We start from the raw sequence: 27,338 nt of genomic DNA, 5'->3' as shown, positions 1-27,338 counted from the left end.
TAATTTATGATTACAAAGCACAGTAATTGGAGTTTTAACATCATGACTTGTCCATTGACTTTGGGTGTTAGAAGTTGAGAAGGCATAAAGACAACAGCAGTGGTAGCGATTCTGGGGCCTGGCTGGGGGCCCTGGCTCACCTGGCTCATCCAGTTGGGGGGGACATGCCCTACGGGACTCCCAGCTCTGGTGCCTTTGCTAAGTTGACCTTGAAGCCAACCTCTTCCAACACCTGGGAGGCATTACCTTCCTTCTCCCACCTTGTACCACCTCAGTCTCTGGGAGGGGGAGGGGATTAGGTCCACTGTTTATTAGCTCAGTTCCTACAGACCCAGTTCCAACTCCAGAATCCCGTTTGGGTTGAGTCCCAGGCGCTCTGGCTTCCCTGGGGTCCCTGCTTGGAGGACTGGCTGTGGGAGCACATTTCCTCCTGTTATTTATTTTTTTTAATTTATTTTTTTTATAAATTCCTATCTATGAAAGAAACCAGTCTTAGACATTGTCTAATTGACTGACTCATCCTTTATGAACAGTGTGTGTCCAGGTCACTGTTTCCCTGGGGGAGAGCCTTCTGACAAGTGTGTCCTTGCTTTTGACTCTAGTTAAGAAACTCTCAAATGTCTGGAAACCTCAGGGGTAACATAGTGTTCTTGCCGAGGCTGACTCTTAGACGTATCTGTTCTTCACACCCTGTCCTGAGAAGAGGCTTTAGATCTGGTGAGCATTTGTTCTTGGGATGTCCTACATAGTCTAGAGCAGGCCAATCTGGGGCAAGAGTTTTACTATCTACTCTGTTGAATTCAAGTAAAGCTAGTAGTATGTTTATTATAAACCATAAATCTTCATTTAATGGAGATTTTTCATCGGTCTGTATTGATACATGACAGTAAAAATTCAGCAGATACTTATTAAGCATTTACAGTGTGCCAGACCCTGCAGATACAAAGCTAGAAAAACCATGTGTTCTCTGTCTTCAAGGGGCATACAATCCAGTTGGGGGGAAAAATACAGAGTCCAAAGTAATAACAACATAAAAATGAAAGAAAAAAAAAGGAAAGGACTAAACAGGGGTTCCTAGCTATTTTGTGTCCTGGATGTCTTTGGAAGTCTAGTAAAACCTATGGAGGCCTTCTTGGAATAATGGTTTTAAGGGCATAAAATAAAATGTATAGGATAAAAAGGAAATCAATTACCTTGATGTACAATTATGAATTTTTAAAAACTTAATACAGTAACCCTCAGGTCAAGAACCTCGAGAACCGTAAGAAATTTATGAAGTAAGAGTTACTTTCAGCTTGGGGTGTTGAACTAGGCCTTCAAGAGGAAAGAACAAGCATTTATTAAGCACCTAATGTGTGCACAGTACTAAGCACTTTACAGATATTATTTTGTTTGATCATCACAACAACCCTGGGAGTTAGATGGTATTATTATTTCCATTTTACAGATGAGGAAACTGATGCAGACAGAGGGTAAGTGCCTTGCCCAGATTCATACAGCTTATAAGTATCTAAGGCTAGATCTGAACCCAGGTCTTATTCTCTGTGCCATCTAGCTGCCTCTATGAGGATTTCAGAAAGAAGAGGTGTGGGGGAATGAGTTGTAGGTAAGGAAGAGGGCCTTGGCAAATGAAAGAGAGTGAGATGAGAATAGAGAGAAGCTAATAGTCTCCTTTGTGTGGAAGTAGAATTTCTGAAAGGGAATTGTATGAAATGAAGCTGGACATGAAGATGGAAGCTGGTAAAAGACCTTAAAATTCTAGGTTTGCCTGGTATGTGGTCTCCTAACTCTGAATTAACAAGTATTGTCCTCCTGTGAGGCAAGCACAATGCCAAATATTGGGGATTCAAGTACAAAAAAAAAGAAAACATCCCTACTTGTTACGAGCTTACATTCTAACTTGGAGACAAGTCCATACGTTGATATTTGTTGTTCAGTTATTTTTAGTTGTGTCTGACCTCTCTGTGATCCCATTTGGGGTTTTCTTGGCAAAGATGCTGGAGTGGTTTGCCATTTCCTTCTCCAACTCATTTTACAGATGAGGAAACTGAGGCACACAGGGTTAAGTGACTTGCTCAGGGTCACACAGCTCAGGAAATATCTGAGGCTGGATTTCAACTCAAGTCTTCTTGCCTCCAGGGCCACCTAGCTAATCCAAATAACTACAGAATGCTTAAAGCATCTGGGGATTAGTCTACCAGAGCTCACAAAATGCTTGTATAGATTCAATTACAAAGTGTTCCTTAAAGAAATAAAAGGGGCAGCTAGGTGGCGCAGTGGATAGAGCACCAGTTCTGAAGTCAGGAGGACCTGAGTTCAAATGTGGCCTCAGACCAAAAACACTTGACACTTACTAGCTGTGTGACCTGGGCAAGTCACTTAACCCCAACTGCCTAAAAAAAGAAATAAAGAACTTAAATAACTGGAGTAATATTTAGTGTTCATGGCTGGACCATACTACTACAATAAAAATGGCAATGCTACCAAAGTTAATTTATACTTTAATGCTATACCAGTTAAGTTATCAAGAGGATTTTTATAGAACACTTTACGTAAGTTCACTTGGAAAAATAAAATATCTAGTGTGTCAAGGGAAATGATGAAAATAGGTAGGGCAAAAGGGGAACAGCACTTTCAGACCTCAAACTATATGATAAAGCTGCAGTCATCAAAACCATCTAATATTGGTTAAAAAAAAATAGAGGAACATCGGTGGAAAAGATTGTACAAGGGAGAATAAGAAACAATGGAAATCAATAACTTAGTACTTAGTAAACCAGAAAACAAATTACTTAGAAAAGAAACTCCTGTTTGATAAAAATTGCTTGGAAAACCAGAAAATAGTATGACAAAAATTTGGCTTATTTCATGTTCCATAATACATTCTAGGTAGATATATAGCCTTAATATTAATGATCATAGTACAGAAAAATTAGAAGAATAGATCATATATCTTTCAGCTAAGGGTAGGAGGTATATTCTTCCTTTTTTTTTCTTTTTGGTTTGTTTTTGCTAAGCAATGGGGTTAAGTGACTTGCCTAGGGTCACACAGCTAGTAAGTGTCAAGTCTGAGATTGGATTTGAACTCAGGTCCTCCTGACTCCGGGGCCGGTGCTGTATCCACTGTGCCACCTAGCTGCCCCTAGGAAGTGTATTCTTAACCAAACAAAGAATATAGACGATTACAGAAGATAAAATAGATTTCTTTGATTACACAAAATTGAAAACCTTAACAGATACACACATGCATATCCAAAAACCATGATTGAGTAGATTAATGGTCAAAGCATGTGAAGTCTTTTTTTTTTTAAAGAATGTTTTAGTTTTTTCCCAATTACATGTAAAAACAAATTTTAACGTTCAATTTTTAAATAATTTTTGAGTTCAAATTCCCTCTCCTTGAGAAGGCAAGCACTTTGATATAGATTATAGATGTGCAGTCATGAAAACAGTTTCATATTGACCATGTTGCAAAAGAAAACACAGACCAAAAGAAAGGGGGGAAAACCACGAAAAATAAAGAAAGTGAAAAATAGTATGCTTTGATCTGCACTCAGACCTCATCAGTTCTTTCTCTGGAGGTGAATAGTATTTTTTATCATAAGTCCTTCAGAATTGTCTTTGACCATTGTATTGCTGAGAATAGCTAAGCCATTCACAGTTGATCCCTGTTTAATATTGCTGTTACTCTGTCCTGGCTTTGCTCATTTCACTTTGCATCTGTTCATGGAAGTCTTTACAGGTTTTTCTGAGAGCATCCTGCTTGTCCTTATAGCACAATAATATTCCATTACAATCACATTCCACAGTTTGTCCAGCCATTCCCCAGTTGATGGGCATCCCCTTCAATTTCCAATTCTTGGCCACCATAGAAAGAGCATCTATAAATATAGTTGTACATATGGGTCCTTTTCCTTTTTCTTTGACCTCTTTGTAGTGAGTGGTATTGCTGGGTCAAGGGACCTGCAGAGTTATATAGCATTAGTGTCCCAATTTTTCCACATCCCCTCCAATGGTTGCCATTTTCCTTTTCTGTAATATTAGCTAATCTGATAAGTGTGAGGTTATACCTTAGATATGTTTTAATTTGCATTTCTCTAATCAATAGTGATTTAAAGCATTTTTTCATATGACTAACTTTAGTTTCTTCTGAAAACTGCATGATGAACAGTCTTTAAAAGAAAAATTGAAAAACTGTTAACAAATACGTGAAATAATGCTCTAGATGACTAATAATAAAATAAATGCAAATCAAAACAAATGAGGTTTCACTTTATACACTACCTTGGCAAAGATTGTCAAAAGATGTCAAAAGGCAGTGTTGGAGGTGTTGTGGGAAGATAGGCACATAAATGCATTTTTTGTTAAAGCTATGAATCAGTACAATAATTTTGAAAAGCAATTTAGAATTATGCAAATAAGGTAACTAAAATATCCATATCTTTTGACCATAAGATCCCATTATGAAGCTTATAACCAGCCTAGACTATTAACAAGAGGAAAGTCTCTGACTATACAAAAATGTTTATAGCAAAACTTTTTGTGATAGTAAAGAATTAGAAACAAAGTAGATGCCTACCAATCTGGGAATAGCTAAATAAATTGGGTACATGAATATAATGGACTATTACTCTGCTTTAGGAAGTGATAAATATGATGAATACAGAAAAGCATGGAAAGAGCTACATGAACTGAAAGCATGTGAAGAAAATGGAGTCAAGAAAACAATGTACACTATTTCTGAAACAATGTGAATAGAAAGAATAATCACACACACACCAAAGAATCAAAAGTGAATTTGCAAAATTACAAAAAGTAAACATGACTGAAAAAAAGAGATATGAAAAGATGCCCCTGCCTTACCCTTCTGCAAGAATGGGGGGTTGACAAATATAGTACACTTGACATATTTTGGAACTTTTAGCAGGTATCAATAAGGATTGCTTCTTCTTCTTCTTTCTTCTTCTTCTTCTTCTTCTTTAATGTATCTATTTTATTTATCTATTTATCTATTATATTTAATGTATCTATTTTTCCCACAGCCTCTCCAACATTTTCATTTTTGTCATCAAATATAAATATAAAATATAAAATAAAATAAAAATAAAAATAAAAAAAAATTCTTTTTCTTCTTTCTTCTTCTTATTCTTCTTCTTTCTTCGATATTCTTAGAATGATATCAATAAAAAACTTATTTTAAACAAATGAAGATTCTTGAATAACTGATCTTTAAGGTGTTCCCTAGCTCTAAGTCTTTATGAGTCACAGCAGGTATTTATTATATGCCTCGTATATGCTCTGTTCACTGTGCTAAGTGATGCAATAAATAGGATGAAATTTCAGGGGAGGGAGAAATTGATGTGAGTTAGGGTTGCCAGGAGAACAGGAATAGGAGAGATGGATATGCCCCTGGATTCTAGCCTGATGATGGAAAATCATCATCCGGGGCAGCTACGTAGCACAATGATTAGAGCACCGGCCCTGGAGTCAGGAGGACCTGAATTCAAATCCAGCCTCAGATACTTGACACTTACTAGCTGTGTGACCCTGGACAAGTCACTTTAACCCCATTGCCCAGCAAAAAAAAAAAAAGAAAAAGAAAAGAAAAGAAAATCATTGTCCAATTCTAAAGCTCAAGGTTAGAGAGCTTTGGAAATTATCTTATTTAGTTAATGATGAGACATTATGATGATGAGAGTGATTTTGATTACACCTGTGATTTCACCTGTATGGGGCACTCTTGCCACTTTAGATCAGCAACGTAGTTGTCTTTTTGAAGAGCCCTAAGAGGTTAAGTGGCAGCCATCTCATTTTACGGTTGATAAGACTGACACAGACTCAGACTGGTTAACTGACTTGCCGAGTGTCAGAGATAGTGTATGAGCTCAGGTCCTCTGACTCCAGAACCCATGTTCTCTCCACTGTACCCCACTGGAAAACTCTTGGAAAATGCATGTTTCATTACCTCCATTTATGATTTAAACATGGGGAAACACGTGTTAGAAAAGTACTAATGTATATGTTAAAGTGGTGTAAGTTAGCATCTTAGTGACTGTGGAATGATGGAGTACAGATTTGGCTTGCTACAATGAGGGTTCTGGTAAGGTGTGCTGTGGGCACAGTTGTTATCTTAGCTTTGCCATTTGTCTGTGTCAGCTTGGGCAGGTCACTTCACTCCTCTGAACCTCCATTTCCTCATCTGCAAAATGAGGGGATTGGACTAGATATGTAGTCCTTAACTCAGGGGTCTATGAACTTAAAAAAAATATTTATTCTGGGGGCAGGTAGGTGGGCTCGGTGGCTGGAGCACCAGCCCTGGAGTCAGGAGGACCTGAGTTCAAATGTGGCCTCAGACGCTTGACAGTTATTAACTGTGTGACCCTGGGCAAGTCACTTAAACCCAATTGCCCTGCCCCTTCCCCCCCCAAAAAAATTCTGATGATTTCAATAAAATTAGTTTCTTTTGTAATCCTGTATATTTTGTTTTATGCATTTAAAAACATTATTGTGAGAGGAGGGGGGTCCATAGTCTTCACCAGACTGCTTGCCAAAGGGAACTATTGCATTTCAAAAAAAAAAAAAAAAAAAGATTAAGGACTCTAGGACTCAATGATCCCTAAGGTTATCTCACAGCCTTAGATCATTGATCCTGTGATTCTTGGTTTTCTTAATTTCTTGCTCACGGTCGTGCTTTTCTTCCTCTCCGTTGCTTCTCTGGTACAGAAAAATACAATCAACTTTTTTTTCTTTTGTTTTTTGTTATATGTATGTATATATATTGTTAGTAAAATAATCAAAGTCAAATCAGAGACACAAAGGACTACCTAGAAGATGAAAATTTCCTGAGGGATACGATTTGAATGATCTCTTTGGAAGTCACACAGGGGGCATTTCTTGACCCACGGAGCTTAGAAGAAGAGGCTCTTCATGAGTATCTTAAGTCTCTTTTGCACCGTGTGTTTGCATTAATTCAGGTTTTCTCCAAAGAGACGCTGAGAAATCATTAATTCGTGAAAAGTTCTACCACTAACCCCCTTTTTTTTCCTGCCTCCTGAAGGATCATGGTTACTTTTCTGGACAAATTACCTTTAGGTACAAACTTGTTTCCTTTGTGGCATATCCTATTCTAGCATTTCTTTTCTTTCTTTAAAAAAAAAAATTCTCATTATTGGCAAGTGTTCCTGGCTGATCTGAACTGGAGCTTTTTGGTATGCGAAACTACTCCTTTAAACATGTTCTTTTCTTTAACTTGGGAGTCCTGGAGCCTAGAAACTAAATTTATGGGTGAATTAAATCTAAGGTTTCTCTTTAATGGTATCCTTTGGAGTCTGTCTAGCTACACTGTGCCCTCTGGGTCCACTACTTCAGTGCAAATTTCTTTTATGAAATAAACTTTTTGTTTCATCAGTCATTTTCAGATATTTTCCTGCAGGCCACCCCTCCACCCAACCAGTATTGAGCTCTCTGTTATACTATAGGAAAACAGCAGAAACAATAACACAGTGACCATATCTAAATGTATCTGTAATATTCTACCTTGGTAGTTCTTCCATGTCTTTGCTGAGAGAAAAGAATCATCTGTTCTCTAGGACCAAAATTAATCATTAAGGCAATTCAAGAGTCTAGCTTAGTTTTCTTTTCACTTACAGTATTATTATTATTTTGTATATTATTCTCTTGATTCTGCTGATTCTTCTTTGCATCACTTCATGTAAGTGCCCATATTTCTTAGAATTCCTCATATTCATTATTTCTGACTGCCCAAAAGTAGCATTGTTACATTCATTAGTCAGTCATTCAGCAAGTATTTATTAACCGCCTGCTATGTTCCAGATAGTGATCAGCCATTTCCCAAAAAATGGACACCCACTTTAATTCCAGTCCTTTGCAGCACATAAGTGCTGCTATGAATATTTTGGTATATATGGGGACTTTCTGTTTTTTACCTTCTTGGGGCATATGCCTAATACTGGGATCATGGAGTTAAAAGAGATATGAAAAGTTTAAGAATTTTTCTCATTTAATTCCAAATTGTTTTGTATAATGGTTGGGCCAAATCATAGCATTACCAACAATGTATTTAATGTATCTCTTTTTCCCACAGCCTCTCCAACATTTTCATTTTTGCCATCTAACAATTTGCTGAACATGAACTAAAACTCTACTTTTAAAGAGGAACAATTTACCATTCTGGAGAACAATTTGGACCTATGCCCAAAGGATTATAAAATTCTGCATATCCTTTGACCTAGCAATACCATTACTAAGTCTGTATCTCCAAAGAGATCAAAGAAAAAGGTACAGGACCTATTTGCAAAAAATATTTCTAGCAGCTCTTTTTGAGGTGACAAAGATTTGGAAATTGAGGGAATGCCCATTGTCTGGGTAATGGCTGAATAAGTTCTAGTATGTGATTGTGATGGAGTACTGTTGTGATATAAGAAATGATGAACAAGTTTCAGAAGAAACCTAGGAAGACTTATATGAACTGATGCAAAGTTAAATGAGCAGAACCAGGAGAACATTGTACATAGTAACAGCAATATTGTACAGTGGTCAACTGTGAAAGACTTAGTTACTTTGAGCAATGCAGTGATCCAAGACAATTGTGAAGGACTCATGATGAACAATTTTCTCCATCTCCAAAGAGAGAATTGATGAACTCTGAGTACACATAGAAGTGTAATTTTTCTTTTTCTTTTTCTTTTTCTTTTTCTTTTTCTCGCTTTTTTTGGCAACATGGCTAATATGGAAATATATTTTACATAATTTCAGATGTATAATCAATATAATACTGCTTGCTTTCTCAATGGGTAGGGGAGGGATTCCAGGTCAGCTAGGTGGCAGTGGATAGAATGCTGAACCTGGAGTCTTTCTAGGTTCAAATATGACCTCAGATACTTAGCAGCCATGTAACCCTGGGCAAGTCACTTAACCCTATTTGCCTCAGTTTCCTCATCTGTAAAATGAGTTATAATTCTCCATAACATTTACATACCACACTTTGGTGAACTGTTTCTAATTGATGGTTACCTCATCAATCTGTTCTTCATGAATCTTCTCTTTTTCCCATCCCTTCCTGTCTGTTAGTAGGCCTTGATATACTATACTTGAATGAACCTCATTATTCCATCTATAAGTACTTGTAAGAATCACCAGATAGGACTGGTTTTCACATCTGTATTGCCAGTTGAAACAAAGCAATCTTTTGCAATTGGCTTTTAAGTATGTCTAATTGACCTTTTGAGTTGTGGGGTTTTTCCCCCTTTCTAAATTGGTTTGTATTGTACACCAGAACTTTTGTTTGATACTGCTCTCTTTTTTCTTCTATGCTTTGCTTAGAAAAATAAGCAATCTAAGCAGAAGTCACAGAGAAGAGCAGAATTTTTAGTTCATCTTTTTTTTTTTTAAAACTCAGCAAGATTTGAGCTCATAACTTTCTGTACTAAAAGTCAGCAGCCTTGCCTCAAGCTACACAATCTTTGGTCAAAAAATAACAAGTATTTTCACTAGTTAAATTAACCACCAGAGAGTGATACTTTTTTTTGTATTTTAACATAATCTACCAATAAGCAGTTCAGCTGCAGAACCTGTAGACATTTAATTCAAAGCAGCAAGCCATCCACATCCCATTTTGGACTCTTTAATTTATCTGATTCTTCCCACAGTATAATCAGAGATAGTTTGGAGGAATTTAGGGATTTGTGTCTCAGACAAGTAGCTGCTTCCCAGGGGGAGAAAGGAGTCAAAGCAGAACAAGATTTACTCTGCTTGGAGGGAGGAATAGATTTTTGTCATATGGACAGTAGAGAAAGTTTGTGGAAATGGAGACGACCTCCTCTCCAGTACCCATCTGTGAAATGAAAATCATGCCAGCGTCCACATGACTTGATGTTTTTGTGGTTCCGTCTTCAGTTGGACAGCCCGTAGTTTTGAAAGGAAAAAGCATTTCTGTGACATGTTAGGTATTCAGGTATCTAATTTTGCATTCACAATGAAATTCCAATACATAAGTAACTAATCCTGGATGGCAATGATCACCTAGGCAGAAGGTCTTGCCAGGAAATGTGGAGAGGTGATATTCAATTCCCTCTCTTATCTCATCGTGACCATAGTGAATGTGTTGTCTGGGAGTTAAATCAGTGGAATTGTGGATTGTGGATGATGTGTTTTGTTCTTGCTAATCGAGCATCCCTGGCAAAGTGTCTCTCAGGCGCTGTTCAAAATGCTCGTCTGGATAAATGGATCACACACACACACACACACCCCCCACTCCTCGTGACTTCTCGGAGTGATAACATGGAGACAGAACTCACTTCAAAATAAAGAAAACCAGGTTCTTCTCTGCTGCCACATGGGAGGATGGGAAATAAATTGAGAATGTTTGCTGGCTGGTGTTCCTCGTGCCTGCTGTAGGACTGGTAAAGCCAAGCCTACCTAGAGATGACACCTGCTTTCCCAGTAAAGGAATTCTAAAGACCAAGAGGTTTTCTTGTTTGTTTTGTTTTGTTTCTGCTCAGTTGTTTGATTCCTGGGTTCTTACCTCCTCACCAACCCAATTTAAATGAATCTTGACTGGAGGAATGACAGTCAAACCGTATCTCCCTCTTCCTAGGAGAGAGGTGATGGACTATAAAAGGAGACATACGTTGTCAGACATGGCTGGTGTGTTGGTTTGTTTTGCTTCTGTGTTACGAAGGAAGATTATTTTGGGGGGAAGAGAGATAAGGGTTACTGGGAAGTGACAGCAGTTTTTAAAAAAAAAATCAATACTTACACCCCAAAGAAATCAAAGAAGGAAAGGACATACATGTACAAAACTATTTACAGCCACTGTCATCGTGGTAGCCAAGAATTGGAAGTTAACGGGTTGTCTTCCTGTTAGGGAAATAGCTAAACAAATTGTGGTATATGAAGGGAATGAGATATTATTATATCATAAGAAATGATGAAACGGACAATTTCAAAGGAAACTGGAAAGACCTTTATGCACTAATACAGAGAGGAGTAAGCAGAACTAGAACAGTTTATATAGTGATGACATTACAGAGATAAGCAGCTTTGAAACACCATTAGATTGTGAGGGCTTTGGGGGAAAGGGGGACCTGGGTTGTTTTTTTTCTTTTTTCCTTTTTTGTATTCACAGTGCTCAGCACAGTACCTGACACATAGTAGGTACTTACTAAATGCTTGTTGATGTCTGGCTGGCTTTAGAACTCTGATCTGCACAGTGATACACCACTTTGCCAAAAGAATCAAGATGAAACATTATCACTCATCTCCTGATGGAGAGTTGAGGAACTCATGGGTTCAGAGCCATACATTTTCAGATGTGGCCTGATATTTAAAAAAAAAAATTGGAATTTTCAAGAACTTGCAAACTGGACTCTTGGAAAATGATTGAACTTTGCTTCCTGATTCTGAAAGAAGTTACTTTTTTGTTAGCTGTCTGTGAGGAAATGGGCACTGGACTCTGGGAAACTTCAATATCTGACAACATTTTATATAAATTAACATGCAACTGTTTTCCGAAATAGATGCAGTCTGAAAGTTTTTTAATACCACAGGAAACACGGCAGCTCCCCTCTTTTCTCCTCTTTGAGCCTTTCGGGCTCCTCCCTCCATGTTTCCTTGTCTATAGGGTGATTCAGGTATTTGTTCTCCTCGTTATCATTCTTTGACACTTGAATCACTGAGGGTGTTCCAAATTCAGGCGGCAAATTGCCTGCTGTAGTAGTTTTACAGAAAATATGTCTCCTGTTTGTTCCCCGAGTCATATTCCCTATGGAAACTTGCCTCAGTATTGACTCCAATCCCAGTGCTCTCAATCAGAACGTGCCTCCCTAGCACTGCACTGTATTGTTGTTCAGTCATTTCAGTCATGTCCCACTGTTCTTGGCAAAGATCCTGGAGTGGTTTTGCATTTCCTTCTCTCATTCATTTTTCAGATGAGGAAACTGAGGCAAACAGGGTTAAGTGACTTGGCCAGGGTCACACAACTAATAAGTGTCCGAGGCCAGATTTGAACTCAGGAAAATGAGGCTTCCTGACTCCAGGCTCAGCACTCTATTCATCTGTGTTATCTAGCTGTCTCACACTAGCCATCCTATATTGTGTTTAACAAAGAAATATCACAGAGGAGTCACGAATAAATAAAATTGATTTGCCTATTAGCATTTCGTGGTGGTATCCCATCTTTTTTTTTTCTAATCACGCCCTAGTCTTTTCTTTTTCCATTTTCCCCTCCCCCCCTTTGTTTATTTTATCTTTAAATGTTTTTCTTTGTTCATTCAAAGGCTTTATTCTTTGCCAGGCTTCTTCTGTTACTATCTTTTGTTATTTCAGTTTTTTTGTATACCTTGTCATTCATTTGATGTAACATTCCCCACATATCATTGGACTTGATCTGGATCATCGTTATGGTGATCACAGACTAATATATGGAAAGCAACCATAGGGGTCACTAGGTCTTCTCTTTCCTCCGTTTTAACGACAAGAAAACTGAGGTTTTCTCTCCCATAAAGGTGAAATTACTTCCTCAAAAATGGCAAAGCTAGGATTCAGATTCCAGGTCTTTGGATTCGAAAGCTAGCACTTTTTCCACTATACCACAGCGCCCGGAAAGTTTTTTTGGGTTAGCCAGTTGGGTCATGTGACAGTATCTATAGGGCTTTGCGATAGGGAAGCTACCCAGAAATGAAACTGCTGAGGGAGAGGTTCTTAACCTTTTTTGCATCATAGATCCCTTAGGCATTCTGGTGAAGCCTGTGGACTCCTCCAAATAACTTTTTTAAATTCATAAAATACATTGAATTAAAAAGGAAGCCATTTATTAATTTTTTTAAAAAAGTCTATGGGCCTCAGGTTAAAAATTCATATTTTAAATGAACTTTGTTTAAGAGCCTATCAGACTAACATCATTTAGGTGGGAAATCCAGACCTGAGTTTCTTCTGTATTTGAGGCTGACTCACTGCACAGCAAATGATGTAATCTCTCTGCATTTGTCTCCTCTAAAATGAGAATATTAATACCTGTCAACTTGCTGTCTGATACTGAGAGAATTACCTAGTAAATATCTGTAATACACTTTGAGCTGTTCAGTTGAAGGGTGCTAATGGTTATTCATCTTGCCTTAAAATACAATAGTGAATTCCTACTGATTGATGGGAGAGGAAGTACTAAATTCCACCTTCAATCTTGGTAAAATTTCGATTGTGTGGGATAGATCTTGGACTCTTGAAAGGTAATTTGTTGCTTAGTTTATCATTTGCCCTGTATCTAGTTTCATGTATTAAATGTTAGAGCAGTTCTTTTTATATTGTTAAACATGATATGGGATCTACTGAAAAGTATGTGTAATAGAACTCTCAAGGCACCTCCATGGCTGATTTGGGATAGAGGTTTAGGTTGGTGCCACACCAGGGATGCAGGTTAAGTTGTCTCGGAAAGGACTCATTGGAAAATATAAACTTGAATGCTGCAAGACCAAACCCTGGCTGGTAGGGGTGGGTGGGGGGTGGTACAAGTCTTGAAGAACCATGTTCCATTTCTGCCTTAGACAGTGGTGATTTATTAGCTGTGTGACCTTCAGCAAGTCACTCAACCGTTTTCAGCCTGTTTCCTCATCTATAAAGTAGTGATGATAAGACCACCTACCTTTCAGGATTAATAGGACAATCAAATGAGATAATATACATAAAGCACTTTGCAAAACTTAAAGTACACTCTGTAAATGTTAGCTGTTAATATTATTGTTAATATTATAGTCACAGCACAAAAGACACCTGGGAGGAAGGAATACACAGGTACACGCATGACTCCTTTGGCCACCTTCCCAACAGTTGGCATACCAGGTGAGACAGAGACATATCCATATAAGGGTGGGTTCACAAGAATACTCATTGTGCCAATTTACTTCCGTAACTCCAGAGTCTGAGTTACTCTCTGATAGCAAATGAAACAGCTGCAGGGCTTCACAGGGTGGCTATTGCTATTCCTACTAGCAATGAACTCTACTCTTTCTTTTCCTTAATTTTCCTGCTATATGTCCCTCCATTTTTATAAGCCCATTAATGGTGATTCATTTCAGCTCAGCTACAAGTCATTCAGTACGATACTCCTTCACTTAGTTCTCTCTGTCTCCCAGCCTTCCTCCCTTTCTGTCTCTCCCCCCTTCTCTCTCTGTGTCTCTCTGTCTCTCTCTCCCCCTCCCTTCCTCCCTCTTTTTCTCTTTCCCCCAGCCTTCCTCCCCTGACCTGCCCTCTCTGTCTCTTATCTCTCTATGGCTTTTTCTGTCTCTTTCAGTTTCTTGTCTGTCTCTGTTTCTGTGTGTGTGTGTGTGTATGAATAATATAACTGATCTTAGAATATACTTAACATAAAATCCATTCTGGCTGTTGTGATATCTACATATTAGATATAGATATCTATTATAATACATATCCACATACATATAAGTCACACCTGTATTATCAGTTGTTTTTAAGAGAATTAGAATACAGCTAATCTTATAATATACTTAACATAAAGCCCATTCCGGCTGTACTGATATCTATATATCTATATTGTGGAGGGAATTATGATTTTCATATTAATCGATATGATATGTGTAACGAATATACTAATAATTTAGATTTCTTGGAATTGCCTTTTCTGGCTTTTGAAGCTTACAGTGTAGCTTGAAATGATCAATAAAACACTTGATAAGGCTCTCACAGTCACTGCGTTCTTGTGTCTGTGTATGTTAAGTCAATTAAATCAAAGATTGTAGAACCTATTCTGGCCACAGAACTCTGGTACTGTGACCCACCAAGTAACAACTCCGAAAGTCCTGAAACAGTACTGTTCCCACAGGATTGCAGAACATCTGTATTGTGGACCCTTGGGCTCGTGGTGGGAAACCACTCAGACCCTGGAAATGATTGTAATCCACCTTCCCTCTCCCTTCTTACTTGTGATTTATGCATATAATCTCTGCCTTCAATACAGAGAGGTGGAATTCTGATCTGGAGAATTCCCAATTTGCAAATCTGTTCCTCATAATAAAACTAATTAATTAAACTTCTTTTTGATTACTGGTACTGGCCTGTACTGTTTTGTTCTTCTCAGGTTAAAGACTGGCTCAGTAAAACTCTGTTAACAATATCTATCTACCCATTCATATATATCAAATATGTAGATATATTTATTTAATATATGGATATCAGAACAGCCAGAGTGGGCTTTATGGGAAGTATATTCTAAGGTTAGCTGTATTGTAATTCTCTTTAAAACAATTGGTAATACAGGTATGACTTGCATGTATGTGAATATGTACCATAATTAGAATATTAGAATTAACCAGAATATTCCTTCCCCCTCATATGAACTAGTTAAGAATTTACCTTTCATTCTTCAAGTAGGGACTGGCCAAATAGATGTTTGCCTGCTCTCTTCTGCTTTCTAAAAAAAATGAGAGCTTTGTGTTTGTTCTCTTTTGCTGTTTTGTTCACTTATAACACCTTCCTGATTAGACGTGAAAGTGAGAGATAGATTAAATGGTAGACTTTAATTAGCAGGCTGCATTTCTTCCCCTGGCTGAATAGTAACCCAACTTGAATCTGAGAGCAAGAGATAGCCCCAAAGCAGATAATTTATGAGAAATGTCAGTTGGCATTTTTGTATTTTTTAGGATCCACAAAAGTTCATTTTCTTTTGAGTAGGTTTAGAAAATGCCAACCCCCAAAGGGGATTCCTAAGGTGTGTTTTGTAATTTGCCTTTTTTTTTTTTAAATGCCTGTGGCTTTGGAATTGTTGATTAAGAGTTGGGCTGGGGAATTCTTGAGGCTAGGAAAAGTGATTGGGAGGTGAGAGTGGGTGGGCAGATACTCTAGAAGGAAGGAATGAGATCATTGAGTTTTAATGCTAGTGTCTTGCTAGGAAGGCCAGCTTAGCCAGAGGGAAGAGACAGAATTCCCCAGAATCTTAGACAGATGGTTAAAATTCGGCCCTTTCCCCCTGTATCTCTCTTCCCATCAATTTACTTAATTTATCATAACCAATTAAACTAAGACATATTCTTTTATTTATCCTTTTATTTATTGTCTCTGCATTGTAATATTTTAGGTCTCTTAGGATAAAATAGTTTTTAATCCTTACCGTTACTTATTGAAATTTAAGAGTTATATGTGGCCAACTCTGGTCTAGAATGACCCATAACCTTTTTAATTCACTTTTGTCATATATACCAAATTTGGAGGTAGGACCTGGGTTGGAGTCCTCTACTGTATACTGTCTGGTTGTGTGTAATCAAGCTGTTTTATTTCTCCGAATCTCATCTCTAAAATGAGGAAGTGAGACTAGTTACAGTTGGAGGCCCTGCTAGTTCTAAATCCCAGCCTTCCGTCACTTAATAAGGTGCATTTCTTAGAGACTGAAATGGAATTACCCAAACTGGAGACTTTTGTAATTCTTGATTTAATAGCGTAACTTCGACACAACCCTAAAAGTGGTCCTCAAGTAATACTTTCTACATTCAGCTATGATACATCTTTGAGAAGGGCTCCCGTTCGTATATGTGCCGGGATTGCTTCCCAATGAAAACTTAGAAATCTGAGTAAGATCATTGTCTTTTCTTTGTTGTTATAGAACAGTTTCTGTGTGGTTTGGGCAAATAAAGCCATAACAACAACCCCTCCCTCCCCATAAAAACCAACTCCTGATTCTGTGTGCCCTGCAAATTTTTAGGTTCTGATGGATGTTTGTTTTTTTATTTAGTGGCATAGAAGATGAACTCAGCTGAATTCAGTGATGATGAAGAAGAAGGTAAAATATTCTGTATTGTTAGTCTGTTACCTCAACCACTACCATTCCCTCCCTCCACCCCCTCAAAAAAAAAAACTTAAAAAAATTTTTTTTTGACAAATATGTCCTCGGACAAGCACTTTATTGTACCCACTCAGAAGCCACACTCTCATGGCTCATGATGACCCACAGGTGACCCTGGGATCGCAAAGGCTATGTAAATCCTATAAAGCTAGAAAATAAGAATAACAGCTAACATCTATATAGTGCTTATTTTTGTGCCAGGTTCTATGTGCTAAGCACTTTATAATTATTATTTCATTCGATCCTCACAACAACCCTGGGAGGTAGTTGCTATTATCATCTTTATTTCCATTTTACAATTGAGGAAACTGAGGCAGACTGTGACTTGCCCAAGCTCACACAGCTAGAAAGTGTGTGAGGTCAAATTTGAACTCAGATCTTCCTGATTCCAAGCCTGCTACTCTATGCAGCATACCACTTGGCTCCTGACACAGAAAAGCATTAATGTAGACTTAGTGACAAAACATAGGGCTTCTGGCTGAGGACCGAAATAGCTAAGACATCAAGGTTGCTTATTGCATAGAATGCTGGATTTAAATAAAGAAAATCTGAATTTAAATCCTACCTCTGACCCTTACTAGCTGTGTGACCCTGGGCAAGTCACTGTGCGTCAGTTCCTTATTATGAAATGAGGATAATTATATCTGCCTCACATATGAGATAACATATGTAAAATGATTTACAAACTAAATAACTTAGCTGTTCTTCTCAAATGTAGAGTGGCTTGGCTACCAGGGTTTTTTTTTTTTTTCTTTTTATAAGGCAATCAGGGTTAAATGACTTCCCAGGGCCACACAGCTAGTAAGTGTTAAGTGTCTCAGGTGGGATTTGAACTCAGGTCCTCCCAACTCCAGGGCCAGTGCTCTTTCCACTGCACCACCTAGCTGCCCCACCAAGTTGTTTGTTTTTTTTTTTAAACTGTAATTAATTTTATTTTGGGGACTTCAGCAATTCATGAAGACTGCCCACTTAGAAGGAAATGTATATCAGCCGTTATGATTTATGTTGATCTATGAATAAAGTCACAGACCTTTTTGAAATATTGAAATAGGAATTCTATTTGAAGTGTTGCAAAAAAAGAGTAAAATAGCTTTTGTATCAAAATTGGATTTCGCTGTGACTAGAAATTGTTCTCTCTGAGATGAGGTCAAAGGGCAAGACCACGTAAGAGAGTATGGCTAATCTTGAGTGGGGTGCTAGGTAGGCAGAAACATGTAGCGGCCTTGGTTTACCACCCTGACTATGTCTCCCTCACTTCTTCCCCGTGGCAGTTATAAAAAATAACCCTGTGAAAGTGGAGACAGAAGCTGGGGATGCTGTGCTGGATTGTTCTGTGACGTCGAGGGCTGCTGAGAAGCCCCCATCGGATGGCTCATTTACCTCTCTTCAGGACTCTAGCAAGCGGAAGCTGACTGGAAGTGATGGCCATGGAGGCCAGCAGGACATTTTACCTAGTGTTAAAAAGAGACGTCTGATACCTGAGGTGGGTCCTCCTTTTCCATGCTGCTTTTCGTGTTGCTTGCTCAGATTTCTTCTAAGTCTGTTAACATCACATAGCACGTTCTTTGTGATGTTGTCATGTACTCATTATAGGGATAGGAACTGGTAAGTTCATTGGAAACTCGACCAATGTAGGTAGACCTATCTCCTCTGCAATATATTATCATCATCATTATTGTTGTTGTTATCATTGTTCATCATTATCATCATTATTATCATTAGTTGTAGTAGTAATAGCTAATATTTTCATAGTACAGAGTACAAAATGCTTTATGAATATTAGAGAATTTCCAATGAGGGAACAGCCATTGTGTCTCTTATAAAGAAGGGGGTACACATTTCAGGTGAGGGGAGCAACGTGAGGACGCGCTTGTGGCCTTTGACCCCGAGCTAGCTTAAGGAATTGAGGAAGGGCTTCAAAGAAGTTGTTAAGGATGGGGCTTTTTTTGTGACAGACTCACCATTGTATATCCCTTTGGTACGTGTCTTGCCTAAGACTTCAGGTAGTTATAGCACAGCCTAAGGCTTAAGACTTTGCCCAGATACACACCTAACATAAAGGAACACAGATACCACCCATATGACAAGCCTTTTAAAAGCCACAGGTTTGCCACAGAGAAGGCTCCACTGACTCTTTTGCTCTTTCTCTTGTCAACATAGTCAACATTACAACCACAACAGTTCATGATCAGTGCCTGATGGGTTGTATTAAACTGTAAATGCTTTAGGAGTTCAAAGAATAGGAGGGGGAAAAAAGAATGAAAAAATCTGCTTTAAAAAAATTTTAAATTTTAATATAGCTTCATGAAATGAAGAGGCTAGTTTAGGACTACCATTCTGGAGGCCCAAGCTTTCCATGTTGCTTAAAGGCAGTCTTAGAATGAGAGAGGGGCATGTGGTACCCTTGTTATTTGTAACAGCTAATCCCTTCCTGAAACAGAAACTCAAATGCCTTATCTTTTCTGTTGTGGTAGCAGCTTGAATTCGAGAATAAGCATGGGAAAATGAGGAGACTAGCCTGGATAAAGTAGAGGGGTTTTTGGGGGAGGAGTAGAGAATAAAGTAGGATCAGAAAAGTAAAGTCAGATTATGGTGAACCTTGAATGCCTTATGTGTAGGTGGGAATAACATGTCGATATGTAGGTGGCATCTTACAGCCTAGCCCTAGAGGATAAAGTATAAACTCCTCAGCTTGGAATTTATCCTCTAAGTCAAGAGTTTTTAACCTTTTTTTTTGTGTTGTAGACCCCTTGGCAGTCTGGTGAAGCCTATGGACTCTTCAGAATAATGTTTTCAAATACATAAAAGAAAATGCATGACATTACAAAGGAAACCAATTCTATTGAAATACAGTTACCAAAATAAGTAGTTTTTAAAAGGTCATGATGACTTAGGAACTCTGATCAACACAGTGACCAATCACAATTCCAAAGAACTCATGATGAAACATGTTCCCCACCCTCCTGATAGAGAGACGATAGACAGAAAGTGCAGATTGAAGCATGCTTTCTTTTCTTTCTTTCTTTTTTATGGGGGGACATGGCTAATGTGGGAATTTGTGACTATATATTTATAATATGTTTTCTTTTTCTTAGCCTCATAATTAGTGGAGGAAGGCTGGTGGAAGGGAGAGAATTTGGGACTGAAAATAAAATAAAATGGAATTTTCAATAAATAAATAAAAAGAAAGTTCAAGGAAATAAGGATAAAAACTCCTGTTCTGAGTAGTAGGGTACCCTTGGATGTTTTTGAGGAAGAGAGTGATAAGATGAGTTCAGGCTTTTAAGGTAGTTATTCTAGTCTAGATGGGGTTCTCATTGGATTGGGCCACTTTTGATGTGGTCATGACTGAAGGTAAGTGGTTGACTTCTTTAAATGCCTTGTGGCCCCATGATTCCATGGGAATCACCTCACCTGGGATTAAAAGCTGAAGGGTATAAAATTTCCAGAAATGTTTTTCTTGAACTTTCCAGACTAGTTTTGCAGATTCAAGCTGTTCTGGTAATTGAGATAAACATCTCAGTTCAACTTCTGGGGACCTTTCCAAGCCAGTGTTCTAAATATTTCAAGGATCATCTATCATTAGCTGGAAAACTATGAGATCTCAACCCTTAGACCTCTGTTTTGTTCTCTTTTTTAAAAAATTCTGTTGTACTTAAAGCTGACAGATCCAAATAAATGAGAGGACTTAAGGATTTTATAGAAACTGTAGAGCTTTAATATATGAAAATCATCCTTTCCTTTAGTTAGAAAAAGAAGAGTAATAATAGCTAACATTTAGCTCTTTAAGGTTTGCAAAGCACTCTGCAAATATTACCTTATTTGAAACTTGGAAGGCAGGTGCTATTATCTTCACTTTATAGATGAGAACATTTTGGCAGACTGAGGTTAAGTGACTTGCCCAAGGTCACACAGCTGATAACTATCCGAGGCAGGATTCAAACTCAGGTCTTCTATCTACTAGGCCATCGAGCATTTATAGAGGACTTTTAACAGCAAAGAAATACAGAAATTTTAGGAAAAAATTAAGAAAGGTTATTATAAAATCACAAACTTTTCACTGTTTAAAATTTAACAAAAATATGTAAATTATCTTTAGCAAGTAATATCAAATTTATCCTGTTTATTTATATGTTTACACGTAACAGCACAGTGCTCCATATGGTGCAGAGACCTAGAGTATGAGTGATGATGAAGTTAAACAGCCGAAATGATGGATATAATTAACCCACATTGGTTCAGTTGCAATGCTCGTTTAACCTAGGCCATATCAGGCAAAAGTTTTTCAAGATGTTGACCTCCATTCCTCAAATGTGGCTTTCAAAGCCAGTAGCTTCTTTTCCCCTATTATTATAGTTTCTTTCTGTGCAGAGGTCAGTGTGGAGGAGAAATACTGTCAGGCTATAGCACTAGGAAGAGTGGTATAGTTTGTGATAAGTGAACCAGCCTTTAAGCTCATTAAACATCTTCCCCAGTGTCCACTAGAGAACTTTGTTGGGCATTTGAGTGCATCAGTGAGAGTTTCTGTCAGCATAAGAAACCTGGGTATAAAAGGATGGTACTATGCCATGTAAAGGAAGAAATGTTGTGGTTCTTTCTTGTAAAAGAAATTACTAGTATGTTTTATTTTCATATCACCGTAATTTCCCAATATATTTCTCCCCCTCCTCCGCCCAGAGAGACATTCCTCATAACAAATAGTAAAAAAAAAAAAGAAAGGAAAAAAGAGCAGTTTAGCAAAACTAACCATTCCATCAGTCAAGTCCAACAGCATTTCAAGTGACACACACCCATAGTTTCCTACCTTGGAAAAGAAGCCTGTAGTTCTTTCATTGATGTAAGAGTGTGTCCCTGTAGTACAGCTCCCACCCTATGTTCATCCAGGTAGACTGCCCATTGGCCTGTTAACATGCGTTAGGATGTTGAACTCCTGCTTCTCCAATTGGCTTTTCGGCCAGTTTGGGAAAAGGGTGGTGTTGGCTGTGGCGTTGGAGGAAAGCCTAGATCAATTCTGGACTCTGGGCAGTATCCTAGGAATAGATGAGATCATCAAAACAGCAACCTCCCCACCCCAGCCCAGCAGGTTCTGAAATACTGAGTTCATGAACCTCTAGGGAACTGCAAGGACCAAGTATATCCCAGAGGGCACACTCTGACATTCATATAAGTATCATATCCCTCTCCTAACCCCCGAGATCCAGTTTGGTAAATACTACTACCATGTCTGTCAGCTGTTCTAAAAGTTCAGTTCATCAATAGCATTGATGTTGTTCAGTTGTTTCATTCATGTCCAACTCTTGGTGACCTCATTTGAGGTTTTCTTGGCAAAGATACTGGAGTGGTTTTTCACTTCCTTCTTTAGCTCATTTTACAGAAGAGGAAACTAAGGCAAACAGGGTTAAGTGACTTGTCCAGGGTCACACAGCTAGTAAATGTCTGAGGCCAGATTTAAACTCAGGAAGATCAGTTTTCCTGGCACTGTCCACTGGGCCACATAGCTGCCTGTCCGTAATAAGAACAGAGTTATAACTCTTCCTTCCCCTCCACCCTACACTAGAAAAGTATAGTAGAAAGTATAGAAAAGTATAGAAAGTATAGAAAAGTAGGTAGATAGAGATAGATAGATCAGCCCCTTTTGTCAATTTTTTTTTTTCATAAACTCCTACAGAGCTATAGGCTGTGCCCTGGTCATCGAATAAATTGACTAGAATTGTTGCTCCCAGGAAATATTCAACCTGAATGTTCAAGATCATACCATTTAAAAAAAAATTAGAAGAGAACCAGAATTGGCCCACCCCAACCTGTATCATTTATACAGTTGTACAACCTATGTGCAGATAACTTCTCTGCCTTGATAGCTATGAAAATGTCCCTGAAGGCTCAGTGCTGTAGAGGAAATTCTGACTCAGATCCTGGCAGGAGACCACAGTTAGATACAGGGCTAGCAGTGGAACGTGACCTTTTCTAAGTCCCTTGAAATGTTGAAATTATTTTGCAGCAGCCATGGCATCATCTGCTGGGCCCAGACACCACTGAGAGGGGGATTACTTGCAGACGGAATACTTGGCTATGCTTCCCCAAGCGGGCCTGCTAGGCCTTAATATCCTGGATGACAGGTTATGGGTAGAAATCAGTCAGGCTACTGGTGCATGGAAGACCAGCCGCTTAGGAGGTATGGGTTTAACAAGGAATTTACTCTTGGCAGGTCATCCAGGCATCCATAAAATTCATGGGGACCCCTGAGTTCACCAAAGCTAGCTCCTGCAATACCTGCTGATTTGGAAGTTTTATGAACAAGTAGTTAAGAAAGTAATTAAGGTCAGCTACAAGGTATAGTGGATAGAGCACTGGCCCTGGAATCAGGGATATCTGAGTTCAAATTCTGCCTTAGACGCTTACTAGCTGTGTGACCCTGGGCAAGTCACATAACCCAGTTTGTCTTAAAAAAATAATTAATTGGGATGCTTGAGGACAAGTTGGGAGGAGATGCTACTGTGGTCCCTTTACCCAGGGATGTGCTAGTAAATGTTTAACAACCATTTCTCTGAAGCAGGATGCACTTTTCAGTTTAATCTGTATCATTAATGATTTCTCCATCACTTTCTTAAGCCTAGTCAATCAATAAAACAATAAATTGAGCTCACATTTGTAGTGTGTGCCAGATGTAAATGCTCACACTTTTGAGGTGGCGTCAGCATGCCCATGCCTTTACCCATAGTGATGAGTAGGCTAACCCATGTATGACTCTGTGCTTGAGTATTACTTAGGACTTAGGTGGGCTTGACCTGGTTCCGTGCCCTTCCTTGGGGTAAGAGAGTGAGAGACTTCAGGAAGGCTCAGAAGATGCTGAAGGAACCATCCTTGGTTTCAGGCCCAATGCAAGGCAGGACTAAAATACAGGGATGTTGCAGGCCAAGCATGAACAATCTGGTCATCTGATACTTTGTCAAGAAAATTTCAATATGGCTAAATTTTCCAAACACTAAGCAACCAGAGCAAGACTATTTAGTGACAAGTCCTGACTTGAAATATGGAAGGAGCAAGCATAGACCCTTGCTCCTGCCTGATTTGGCAAATGTAGTTCAATTCAGACCAGGTTGAGGGACCACAAGTAGCAAGAGAGTTTGCAATTCAAATGGAAAGGGGATGGGGCAGGGATGTGCCAGAATTCCTTTAGAATTCCTCTCCAACGCACCTGTGAGTTACGGTTGGCTCCTGGTTCATGTGAGGGCCAGTGGTCAGTCCACAGTCCACCAGGTGGAATATGACAAGGCCACCTTGGCAAAATTTATAGGGAAATTCCAGGCATGACCTAGAAATAGAAAGTTCCTTAGACCAGGAGTCCTGTCAAGTCTTCACCCCTGCCTGAGGAAGAAGGCAGGGGAGTCCCTATGCTGGAATTGATTACAGGTTTAAGGCTCAAAGGAACCAGAGATCATTTTGTTTTACTGATGAGGAACCTGAAGCCCAGAGATTAAGTAATTTGATCAAAGGTCACTTAGGTAGTAAATAAACGGCTGGACAGCTGACTCCACTTCCAGAGGAACTCATTTGCTTTAGACAAGCCTTCCGAAGCTTTGGGGGCAGAACTGATTCTTCAGAATTCTGGTCCAGCTGGGGGCCTTGACAGGGATTTTCCTGTTGTCTGAATTGAGAGTAGGGGAATTGGGACTTGTTTTGGTTTTGGTCTTGAGACTAGATTGACTAATCGCTATCCTTATAGGTAGCTAGATGGTACAGAGGATGAAGCACTGGGCCTGGAGTCAGACCTGATTTTAAATCCAACAGCAGATACTTATTAGCTGTGTGACCCTGAGCAAGTCACTTTAACACTGCTCGCCTCAGTTTCCTCATCTATAAAATGAACCGGAGAAGGAAATGGCAAACCACTCCAGTATCTTTGCCAAGGAAACCCCAAATGGGGTCATGAAGAGTTGGACAAGACTGAATAACAACTAAGTACTTGGGAGAGAGGATGGGGTCAGAGTTAACTGGGCAAAGGCACAGGAGTGGTCTGGCCTGTAGAATTTTCCTAGGTAACCAAATTCGGACTATACAGGAAGCCGGAAAAGAGTTCATAGCTGGAAGCCCAAAGCCTGAGGAGTCCACCTGGAGTCAATCCTGGAGGACACTCTTCAAAGGGAAGCGTAGGCATCGTGGTTTGTCTGAAGTAGCTTCCAAGACAGCTTTTCTTTTTCTTTCTTTTTTTTTTTTGCTGCTAGTCGGCTAGTCGGCTACTCCCACCTTTCTCTTGCTCTGCAGCTGTGTCAACATCATAGGCCCGGCCAGGCACTGATTAAACCAGCCACCTACGTTCAGGTTATTAAACCTGCTGTTGGGTCTACATCAGTATTTCAGAACATAGGATTTCCTTGGTGTGGATCCTCCATACCCTGAAGCAGATCCCTTTCATACCACAATTGTCACAGATTTAAAGCTAGAAGGAATTCGAGGTCATGAGTCCAACCTCATCCCTTAACAGATGAGGAAATAAAGGCCCATGGAGATTAAGTAATTTGTCCAAGGTCTTGGGAAGGGGGGGCGCAGTTAGGAGGTGGGGGCAACATTGGGGTTTAAACCAAGGCCCTCTGACTCTTGAGCCTTAGCAGCCAGGCTGCTTACTTGGGAATTGGGTCGCTAATGTAGACTCTGAGTAGTTCTGAATACCAAAGACCCAATACAAGGAAACATGGAGCTCACTAGTAGGCAGTAAAAGAAGCTAGGTGGCTACTAGGTGGCCCAGTAGATAGAGCACCAGACCTGTAGTCAAAAAGACTTGAATTTAAATCTGACCTCAGGCATTTAATTATCTGGGTGACCCTAGGCAAGTCACTTAACTCTGTTTGCCTCAGTTTCCTCATTTGCAAAATTAACCTGAGAAGGAAATGGTAAACCATTCTACTATGTGTTCCCAGAAAACCCCACTTGGGTTCCCAGGGAGTTGGACAGGACTGAGACTGAAATGACTGATCAACAACAACAAAACTATTGAAGGAAAACCCGGGGTGAAATTAGGTAACAGAAGTAATAGGGCACCCTCTTTCCCAGTAATCTGCTGGTTTTTTAGAGGGTCTTATCTGGATCTAGTAAGACAAGGCTTTTTTTTTTTTTTTTTTGCTTTTTGGTGAGGCAATCGGGATTAAGTGACTTGCCCAGGGTCACACAGCTAGTAAGTGTCAAGTGTCTGAGACCAGTTTTGAAATCAGGTCCTCCTGACTCCAAGGCTGGAGCTCTGTCCACATAGCCACCTAGCTGCCAAGACAGAGCTTCGAGGGAAGAGAGCTGGAACCTGGACAGGGGCCCTGATATACTGACTCATGCAAGTGGACAAGGGAAGACTCTTGGGGAATTGGCATCTATCTGGGACCTGGGGCCTTTACTAAGGCTGGTGTTACTCTGACCCTGTGGGAGGGGCTGTTGAACTTCCTTGTTTGGCAGTTTAACTAGTTGAGGAGGTGTAAGGTATTATTCCCTCCACTAACTTAATTGTGGTAATGCCAGTAAATTTTAAAGAACAATTATTTGTGTTGATCCTGGTTTCAGATTTATTAATCATTAGCATAAACTTGCAATTCAAATTCTCATCTACTATTAAATGCTCCAAGGCTGAAAGGTTTGTTAAGAAGTTTGCTTCCTAAACATTTGACTTACTCTTCACACAACGGAGCTGCCCACCCGGACTGGTGTCGGCCCTCCTCACCTCTGTCCTGGCCAGTGGGTGTGTCTTCCTGCCTCAGGCCTCAGCTCCATCCAGACTCCCCAGAACTCTCCCATAAGTGTTGGTCTGCCTTGGTCCCCTCCTCAAGCCTCAGTCCTCAGCTCCATCCAGACCCGTCAGAACTCTCCCATAAGTGTTGGTCTACCCCCTCCCCTCCTCAGTAAACTCCAGTGACTCTGCATTCCCTCTGGATCAAAAATCAAATCCTCAGTTTAGCATTTAAAGTCCTTCACAATTTTCTACCTTTTGAAGCTTCTTAGTCTTAGCCCTCTATATACTCTACAATCCATCTACAGTAACCTCTTTTGTTCCTCTATTTCTTGCTCCTTGTACACCACAATACGTCTCCTGACTCAATGCCCTTTCAGCCAGTGGCTGTCCCCCATGCCTAGAATGTTCTTCCTCCTTTCCTCTGCTTCCTGGGTGCCCTTCATGTCTTAGCTCAGACCCTACTTTTTGTGAGAGGTCTTTCCCAGAAACTCCTGTCCATTCCCATCTGACCCAGTGCCTTCTAAGATTACCTTCACTTTACTCTGTATACATCTTGTAAATAGTTGTTTGCATCATGTCTCCCTTCCCCGTTAGAATGTGAGCTTGTAGGGGACCTGGATGTTATTTTTGTCTGTTTTTCCATCCCCAGCACTTAGCACAATGTAAGCACATAGTAAGTCCTTAATAAATAGTAGTTTCCTTCCTTTCCTCTTACCCCCTGAGCACCTTAGCTCCGTTACCGTGTCTCTGAACCTACTCCTC

General features: G+C 39.4%; 1 protein-coding gene across 3 annotated transcripts in view; it reads left to right on the top strand.

Moving 5' to 3' along the window:
• The window catches only part of BEND3 (BEN domain containing 3), a 67,705-nt gene that overhangs the window by 11,028 nt on the left and 29,339 nt on the right, over window positions 1-27,338 (top strand). Inside the window, exons 1-3 of one of the 3 annotated variants that reach the window (XM_027853675.1) lie at window positions 665-717; window positions 16,757-16,804; window positions 18,139-18,350. In XM_027853675.1, coding sequence (XP_027709476.1) covers window positions 16,768-16,804; window positions 18,139-18,350 — 249 coding nt within the window. In that variant the 5' untranslated portion in view covers window positions 665-717; window positions 16,757-16,767. Of the gene's footprint in view, window positions 1-664; window positions 718-13,792; window positions 13,855-16,756; window positions 16,805-18,138; window positions 18,351-27,338 lie in introns of those variants that run through there. The other 2 variants (XM_027853667.1, XM_027853657.1) reach the window with 2 other exon arrangements.

The sequence above is a fragment of the Vombatus ursinus genome, unplaced genomic scaffold, assembly GCF_900497805.2.
Source record: "Vombatus ursinus unplaced genomic scaffold, bare-nosed wombat genome assembly UNPS02000582.1, whole genome shotgun sequence".
Lineage (NCBI taxonomy): Eukaryota > Metazoa > Chordata > Mammalia > Diprotodontia > Vombatidae > Vombatus > Vombatus ursinus.
The sequence above is the reverse complement of the archived record's forward strand: the minus strand, read 5'-3'. Positions and strand labels throughout refer to the sequence as shown.